Source organism: Orycteropus afer, unplaced genomic scaffold (genome assembly GCF_000298275.1).
Source record: "Orycteropus afer afer isolate SDZICR_OR568_19922 unplaced genomic scaffold, OryAfe1.0 scaffold00466, whole genome shotgun sequence".
Taxonomy (NCBI): Eukaryota; Metazoa; Chordata; class Mammalia; order Tubulidentata; family Orycteropodidae; genus Orycteropus; species Orycteropus afer.
In genome coordinates, this window is record NW_006922053.1 from 1,130,363 (window position 1) to 1,139,376 (window position 9,014).

The following is a 9,014-nucleotide window of genomic DNA, read 5'->3' on the forward strand; positions in this document are numbered from 1 at the left end:
GACACTGCGCATGCATTCTAGGCCACTTGCCACTGAGGCTTGTGCCAACTGTCTCACGATGGTCACCACCACCCCAAAAGCCACTATCTGGGGCTACAGGCTGTTGGACTGGTCTTCAGGAGCCCGAAAATGAGAATTCTTAACTCTCTCCCATCAGGCCGTGGTCCCCGAGCCTCGCGCCTCAGGATGCCCTGGGGACCATACGGCGCGCCCACGGGGCCTGTGCGCGTGCGCCCTGGGGCGGCGCGAGGTGCCAGGCGCTTGGCAGCCTATGCGTGTACGCGCGACGTCGCCCTGGGCGGGTCGCGCATGCGTACCGGGGGGTCGCAGTCCCCAGTGTCTCCCGCCCCGAGGCCCCGCGCGACATTGCCTGGAACGAGAGATGGGCACGGGACTTAGGCCGGGCTGTGGTCGGGGGACGTGGGGGCGGCGGTGGCCAGCACTGGGCCCGCGGCGACAGGCTGGGCGAGGCGCGGCGGGAAGAGTCTCTCGTCGAGGCTCGCCCCCAGCTTGTGCAGCAGCGCCTCCGGGGGCTCGAGGCACAGGCCTGAGCTGGAGCAGACGCCGCCGCCAGGCTCCTCCTCGATGACCGGAATAATGGCGGTCCCGTCGTCGGGGACCGCACCTGCCACGCGCGTAGGCGGGGGCGGACCGTCCATACTGTCGCCGCGACGCAGCGGTGCACGCGCAGGGCGGGGCTCGATGCCAGAAGGGTGCGGGGCCTGAGCGGCACGCGCACCAGGGTCGCTGTGTTGCCGACCCCGCTGCTGCCACTGCTTCCGCGCATGCGCGTGTGGATGCGCGCGGGCACGATGACGCGCGGCGGCCGCGGGCGCCTCGTCGAATTGGGGGTCGTGGCGGAGGAATTCGTGAAAGAGCGCGTCTGTCTTCTCGTCGATGCTGTAATCGCGCCGAGGGGCCCGACGGGGCCAGGCGCGCGGGCTGCGGGGCCGCGTGGGGATTGGCACAGCCTCGGCCTGCGTCTGGGCCACCTCGAAGCTGTCCCCAAGGATGGCCACGCGGCCCGCGCTGAAGGAGAAACGCTTCTCGGAGGCAGTGGGTGGCCCGTCGTCCCCAGCACTGCGGCCCTCGATGCTGGCGTAGCCGCTGTCCATTTGCAGCAGCTTGCGTGGCCCGCCAGTCTCGCCGGCATCACCGTCCTTGGGTCGCGGCGTAGGTGGCGGTGAGGGCGGCGGCGGGAAGGCCGGCGGCGGGCCCCCAGAGCCCGAGCTGTCGCCGCTGCGCACGGAGTCCCGGTCATTGCTGCTGTGGTCCGAGGCAGTGGCCGCGTGTAGCTCGAGCGAGGCGCGCAAGCTCCATATGTCGTTGTAGATGGTCTGCGCCTGCTCCGGCCCCGTCTCTCGGTCGGTGTCTGAATCTTGCTGCTGCTCAGGCCCCATGCTGCTGCTTTCCGGGGGTGACTCAGGGCTGGCTCCCCCCGCGGCACCCTGCTCCTCGGTGGCCTCTAGCCTGCAAGCCAGGGGGAAGTTGTCAGAGGTGCCTGCTTCCAAGAGCCTCTTTCACCCACTCCCCAATCACCCCACCTCTGCCCCGTGTGGGGAGCCTTCAGGATTCGTTCAGGCCTTGCAGAAAGTGCATGTGGCTTGTCCTCTTGGTGGGGGGCATAGTTGGAACCCAAACTGAAGCTCGGTGCCTTGGCCCTGCTCCTCACCCAGGCTTTCTCCCTTTCTCATGAGTGGCTTGTCAAGCACAAGAGAAGAGACTGCAGGTGGCTGGCCCCACCCCCAGAAAGAGTGCTGGAGACGGGCACTCTCCTGGAGTCCCCTTCTTAACGTTTTCGTGTGCATTAAGGGTGCAGCAGAGAGCCCATCCCCCCATCCCTGATCTACAGGAACCAGGAAGAAGAGTCACCAAGAGACTAGTTCGTGGCACTGATTTGGGAGCTCACTGTTCTTCCTGCTGGGACTCTGACTACTCAGTGGTGTCAAGAGAGTGTCCACCTGGAATCAGGTGGCCCATGCCCTCCCAGTACGCTGCAGAGGCCGGAGTGGGGCCATGGGACCTTGCAGGTGACTGGGCAGCCTGGGTGGCTGCAGCTCTGGTTCCCCCTGGCAACCAGGTGGAGGTGGGTGTGGGAAAGGGAGTGTGGCCTCCACCCAGACCCAGAGTCGCCCACAACAAGGAAGCCTGGTTGCTGTGGACCCTGCCACTGCCCACTGCTCGGGACCCTGGGCCAGGTGGCGTTGGCAGAGCAGTCACAGCTGTCTCTGAGCCGAGGCTGTCCAGCCCTCAAGGGGACAGGCTGGCAAGTGAGGGGCTGGGACCACGGCAGAGTCTTACGGTACCCGTCTGGGCACACCCCCGCAGTCGTTTGCCCAGGTGGGTGTCCTGCTTGGGGTGCCCCCCGGCCCTCCACCCTTACCAGGTCTCTCCCTGCTTCCCTCCTCCGGTCCATGCTGGACAGGTGGCCCCGGCAAGTCCACCTCGGGGAGGGATCGTGGAACAGGAGCGTGCGCCTGCGCATCCACAGGGCCGCCTGAGGGAGATGGGGACAGGCAGGGGCCCCCAGGTCCGACCCTAGCGCCTCTATCTACTGAAAAATACCTGCCGAGAGTGGGGGGCGGGCTGGTGGGGCTGGCCAGGAAGGGGCGGGGGGACGGGAAGGCCACGGCGTCGCCAGCGCGGGCGATGTATGGGATGAAGTCCGCGGGGGGGGTGTCGCCCTCCTCCTGCTCCATGCTCTCGCTGGCTGCTCGCTGCCGTTGGAAGTGGTGCCGCTTCGGGGAGCCTGCATAGAGGACAGCCGTCAGCCCGCCCATGGCCCCCTGCACCTCTCCCACCTGGGCACACCCTAAGCCAGGTGAGTGCTGATGCGGCTCCCCCAGGGAGAGTACACCCTCATTGTGGTGCTGGGTGCTTCGAGTCGACTTGGACTCATGGCAACCCCATGTGATGGGAGAGAACTGCCCATGGGGTCGTCTAAGCTGTGACCTGGCAGGAGCAGCCAGCCAGGCCTTTCTCCCTTAGAGCCACCAGGTGGGCTCGAACCACCAACTTTTCGCTCAGCAGCCAAGCCCTGCACTGTTGTGCCCGCAGATCCTTACGCCTGGTTGCAGACACGGAAACAGACTCCAAGGGCAGAAGTCCTGGGCAGGGTAGAGGACCCTCAGGCAGCCCTGCTGCCTTGAAGGATCCCTGGCCAGAGGGGCACGGCTGAAGCCAGGAGGCCACAGACCTGGCAGTGGCACGGCCAGCGAAAAGCGCAGTGGCCGGAAAGAGTGGGAGTGAGAGGCAGGTTGGTGGGGGCCACGAGGGTGTGTGGGGTTGCCTAGCCCCACCCGTGGGCCCCTGGCATGAGGCCAGGCCCTCCCACGCCAGAGAGGCCTCAGAGAAGATTCCGTGGGAAGGCCTCGGGGCCAGGAGGACAGCCAGCCAGCAAACAGGTTCTGAGCGCTTCTGCAGTTGCACTTGGCTGTAATCACACTCCAGAATCACCTCACGGGCTCCGTCTGAAAACCTGAACCTCAGCTCTGCACAGAGCCTTCAGTACAGCTTCCCCACACCCCACGCCACCCTGAGCTTGGAGCCGCCTAGGGTGGGGGCAGGGACACTGGCCCTACCTCCCTGCACGGCTGGAGCCAACTGCCCGCCGGCCCCAACAAGGCAGCAAACCCTGATCCACGACAAGTTCCAGTCTCAGACCATCCTGCCTCTTCTTGTAGTATCACACCTTGTCCCCACTGCTTCCTGGTGCTAAGACTATGGGTTGAGGTCTTCCCCTTCTTCCTCTGTCGGGCAGCTGGTGCCCCTGTGGTCTGGCCCCAGACCTTCCAAACTGGCCTCACCTGCTGAACTCCCTTCCCTGTTGGAGAACTGAAGGGCTGCATCATCTAATCCACTGGTTGCTGCACCAAGGCCCATGGGCTACACTGTCCCCCAGCCCATGTTTATAAATAAAGTTTTATGAACACTGCTGTGATGACTCATTTTTCTATCATCTCCAGTGATCCTGGGCTACAGAAGCTGAACTAAGTAGTTGAGACATAGACCATCTGACCACGAAACCAAAAACATCACCCGCTCCGGTCCAACCTTCCTCATGGTCAGAAGCAGCCACAGCCTGGGCAAGCAAAGCTGAAGTTGCCTGGCAACACTCTGGCCAGTAGGAAAGGGGGAGGAGGGAGGAGACTAGGGCCCCTGGAGAACCTGACGGCTTCAGGTGGCGCTCCCACGTGTGGACACAGGCCTGACCTGTGTCCAGGGAGGGATCTGGGCCTACGAGGCCCACCTGCTCAGGTCCACCATGGCATGTGACCTCCAACACCTAGGCCCAAGGGACAACCCCCCACAGTAGCCTCAGAGGGAAGGACTGGGTGCTGGGGCCCCCTTCCACACTCTGCCTGTCCTGAACCCCGCAGCCACGTCCAAGCCCCTTTGGTGCCCTCCCATGGCCCCAGCCCACCTCTTGTGTCCAGGCTGCAAGCCCGCTGGCTGGCCTCCAGTTTCCATTTCTTGACCTTGAAGTAGGGGCTGGCCCCGTCCAGGCTGGCATGGCGCCGTAGGCGGGTGAGGAACTGCAGAACTGAGCCTGCCCCAGAGCTGGTGCCCGCCTCCCCGGACCCTGCCACGGCCCCTGGCCCACTGGCCTGGGTGCTCCAGGCACCCGCATCCAGCTGGAGGGGAGACAAGACAGGCTGTGAGCTTCACCAGCAGGCAGCCCCCAGCCTTGGCACCCACTCATGTCCTGACACCCTCTTCTTGCCACTCCCTGCTCACACAGGGGCTGGGGGGCTGGGGAATCAGGCAGACGTGGCCAGCTCTCATCCCCCAGCTGCCCTCCCGGGCTCTGCCTCTGCCTGGGAAGGAACCTGGGTGGGGTCTGGGAGGAGCAAGGGACCCCGAAGAGGCAGCAGAGGTGCAGGTGGAATGAGTAGGGGTGGGGCCCCTGGCCTCTTGAAGCCCTGGACACACACGTGCAGACTCCGGGACCCTGAAATCCGGTAGATGGGCTCAGGGTCCCTCACGTATCTGTGAGCATGTGTGTGTGGGTAGCTGTATACACTCCCTCACATGTTCAGGGACCAGGAAGGCCGTGGAGGGTGGAGGCCGCCCGCTGACCTCTGTTCTGTGCAGGTAATGGGGGGTAGGAGCTCCCACTAAGCCCCCACCCCCACTCTCCAGACAAAGGGGAGACACGCCAGCCCCTTACCGAGGTGCCCTCCCCCGAGTCACTTGATGCCGAGGGGCTGATCTCAACGAAGTTGGCAGCACCAGCGGCAGAGTTGTAGGGGTCACCTGGCAGGGCGGAGCTGGGGCCCACAGAGCGGCCGGTGAGGGCCTTCCCCGGGGGCTGTGGGACAGAGCCGTAGGGGAGCAGTGACAGGTCAAAGGGCCCAGGACACTGGCTGTCCCGGGCCTGAGCCCCCTCAACGAGGGGTGAGGGCCCTGTAGAAGGCCAGGACCAGGACATGGGCTGCCCACTGACCCCGACCCCCATCGGCCACCCCAGGGCACACTCACCTGGAAGATGGCAAGGCTGGCCTTGGGGGCGGTGGTTGGGTGGGGTGTGGCAGTTGTGCTGGCCTCCCCCAAGTCACACTCGTGGATGGTGACGATCTTGAGTGGCGGCAGGTGCAGGTGGGTAAGGCGGGCATTCTTCAGGTGGTGGAAGTCTCCTTCCGTCAGGGTGTACCTTCACAGACGCGGCCAAGGTCCCATCAGTGTGTCATCCGGCGCCCGCCATCCCCCCACCCAGCCTCATAGGGTCTGAGGAGAGCAGACGGGCAGCTCGGGCAGGGTGTCTTGCCCGCCCCTGGATGCCATTGCCGAACAGCCACTAGCCCTCCCAGGCCCCGTGAGGGCCCCTGCACCACACCCCCTCACCGGCGGCCCTTGTCCTGTGCCTTCCGGCTCTGCTCAAACAGGGCCGCCTCGTTGAAGGAGACCCGGCGGCCTGTGGCACTGGCGGACAGGAAGCGCTCAGCCTCGGCCTCCTGGCCCTCAAGGTCCTCGCCCCGGGAGTCGGGGTCTGCAGAACAGAGCCAGAAGAGGGGTGGGCCGCGCCTGGTCACAGGCAGGTGGGGGCAGGCAGGGACGGATGGACGGGGCGGGCACTCACTCATCCGCTCACACACTCACACGCTCAGCACGCGCCTGTGCGCACCTACGCGGTGGGCTTTAAGGAAACAGAGATGAGTCGGAATCGAGTCGCGCCCAGTCTGGTGGGGGAGACAGACAGACAGCCGGTCAGGCGGCTCGGGGCAAGTGGGGGAGGGGGAACCAGGGGCTGGGCCAAGGCAGGCTGGGCGCCTCACCTTGGGTGGGGTGGGTGCCGTTGTCCAGGTAGGTGGTGGTGGTCTTCTCTGTGTCCTCCATGGCTCTGTGGAGAGTGAGAGCACACCACAGATGGCTCAGACTGCACCCCCACGGCTGGCACAGCCCCTGAGTTCCTATAGGAGCCCACCCCGTGTGCCAGAACCACACCCAGAGGTGCTGCCCAGACACACCATGCCCCTGGCCAGCAGGGACTGTCCCCCATACCACCTAGTTTGTGCACGTGTATACACACATACACAGGTACAGGACTGTGCACGTCGGTACATGCATACACATGCCTCTTGGCACAAGTCTACACACCTATACACACAGCCCTGCAAACATACACAAATGTACATATTGATGCACACATACATGCCACCACATGTGTCCACACCTGTGTACCCATACAGATGACATACACACATTTGTGCATGTGCCACCCATACACATACCTTACATGCATGTACTTGTGTGTACACACCCTACGTGTGTGTACACCCATGCATTCACCTGTCTATATGTACACACTTGTGCATTCACCCCACCAATAGATGTATCTGTATGTACCTGTGCAATGCTTTTGCCAACATACAAATGCACACACCTGTGTCCGCATCCATGCATACCTACACACAAAGACATACCCATACCTGTATACCCACATGTCCACCCAGTAGGCTGGCATGCAAGTGTATATACCTGCCCCTCCCAGCGCTGGTCCCCTTTCCACACGTTCCCAGCTCCTCTCCCCCCCACCTGCGGCCCCAGCAGTGTGCCTCCCTCCTCCTCCCTGTGATGAGCGGCGCCCCTCTCCCCTCCCCCTCACCTGCGCGCACGCTGGTGCCCCTCCCAGCAGCGCCTGCACAGCAGCAGCACCCCCGACAGCACCACCAGCGTGCCGCCAACGAACAGTGACATGACCACCACCAGCAGCACGTAGTTGTCCAGGATGGGGTCGGACGCCGCCTGTGGGGGACGTGGTCAGGATCCTGGGCCTGGACTCTCAGCCCCCCTACCATCCCCCCTCACTCACTGTGGGGCGGTCTGTGGTGTTGTCCCACGACGTGGTCAGCACCACAGTGGTGGCGGCAGCTGCTGTGGCCATGGTGGCTGTGGGCTGCATCGTGGGGCCAGGAGGAGGGGCCTGGGGGGGCAAGGACTGCTCAGGGCCCACATCCCCTCCAATCCCAACCCACAGGAGCCCCTGAAAATAGGCCTCCCTCTGCCTTCCCACAACAGGAGCCCACACACGTTGGGCAGTGACTCAGGACGGGGGCCAGGGGCCCCGCAGCAGCCCCACCTGCGGGGAGCAGGCCGGCTGGCTGGAAACAGCACTTTTCTCTGGGCAAGGTGTCTCTGCACCTCCATTTACCCATCCTTGCTGGGGGGCAGCTGGTGCACCAAGACACCTCCCAGCCCCACATGGTGAGACTGGACCAGGCAGGGGGCAGCACCCAGCCAAGGAATGGGGAAACTGAGGCGAGATGCTGGCTCAGGCAGGCCCCCATGCCCCATCCCCACCATCAGGGGAGGGGCCGCCCCCACCCTAAACAGGGACCCCGGTTCACAGGTGGGGGAGGCAGCGCTCCAGGGGTCCGCCTACAGCGGAGGGGCGAGGTCACGACTGGGGTGGTGAGTGTCCCCCTCCGCTGCGCCGGTGGGAGTGGAGAAGACAAGGCGTGCGCATCTGCTCCCGCCTGAAGAATCTGGTTCCCATGGCGACGGCGCAGGCCGAGGGGGGGCGGGAGGGTTGCCAGGGAGCACGGGAGGGAGCGGGGGGGGGGAGGCCCTGCAGGGGCGGCTGCGGAGCCGGCGGGCCGGCAAGATGGCTGCGGCCGCCTCCCGCGGGCCCACCCCAGCCTCTGGGCTGCATGGATACTGCCCTACCCCCCATGCCCAGCTCAGCCTGTCGGGGGGCCCGCGTTTTGCTCTGAAAGCTTCAGGATGACCAGCCGTCCCGAGTCCTCGTGGGACCCCAGGGTCCTTTTCCCAAAGCCGAAGGACCGGCCCTTGCGGGGCTTTAACTCCCACTAGACAGCGGGAGAAACTGAGGCCAGGAAAGGTGAGGGTCCTGGAACGAGTGGAGAGTCCTCGGCACTCAAGACGGAGCCAGCCCGGACTCCCCGCACCAGGGGAGGGGATGCAGGCACAGATGTAGGTCGGGAAATGAGCTCAAGCTGGGGCAGAGGCGCAGGGACGGCGACAAGAGGTTGGCAGGAGACTGAGAGAAATAAGGGCGCTTAGGGGAAGGCACGAACTTGCAGGGGGTCCCCACGGGGTGGCCCCTGGGCCCGGGCGGCCTCGACTCCCCGCGAGCTCGCTCCGTTCCCACCCCGGGACCCCACCGCAAGCAGGGATGGCAGGAGCAGGGGGCTGAGCGGTCGAGACCCCAAGCGAGATTCCAGGCGCATCTCCCCTGGCCTCCCCGGGAGACGGACACACCAATGCTCGCCCATCCTACGGGGAAACTGAGGCCGGGCAGGGTGTGGGCGGGGGTGGCCCTCTGGTGGCCGAAGGGGCGGGGCGCCGAGCCCCCCGCTCCCGGCCCCCAGCCTGGCCGCTCCTACCTCAGTGCCTGGGCGCGCGGCCCATGGGCGGCGGCGGCGGCGGTGACGGCTCCCGGCTTGCTCGGCCCGGCAGCGCGGAGAGGCGCGGATTTATGAATGGAGCGCGCGCGGCCCACCGCGCCCGGGAGCGGCAGGAGGGGCGTGCACGTGACCGCGTTGGCGGCGCGC

General features: G+C 65.3%; 1 protein-coding gene across 1 annotated transcript; it reads right to left on the bottom strand.

Moving 5' to 3' along the window:
* Positions 1-395: 395 nt before the first annotated feature.
* On the bottom strand, positions 396-7,402 carry LOC103208818 (CACN subunit beta associated regulatory protein). Its single transcript, XM_007954558.1, has 10 exons — positions 7,313-7,402; positions 7,106-7,245; positions 6,276-6,340; positions 5,845-5,989; positions 5,482-5,653; positions 5,171-5,311; positions 4,424-4,634; positions 2,566-2,749; positions 1,056-1,470; positions 396-971 (listed from the first exon to the last, which is right to left on the bottom strand). The coding sequence occupies exons 1-10, from the start codon at positions 7,400-7,402 to the stop codon at positions 396-398; spliced, it is 2,139 nt and encodes a 712-aa protein (XP_007952749.1).
* Positions 7,403-9,014: the final 1,612 nt, after the last annotated feature.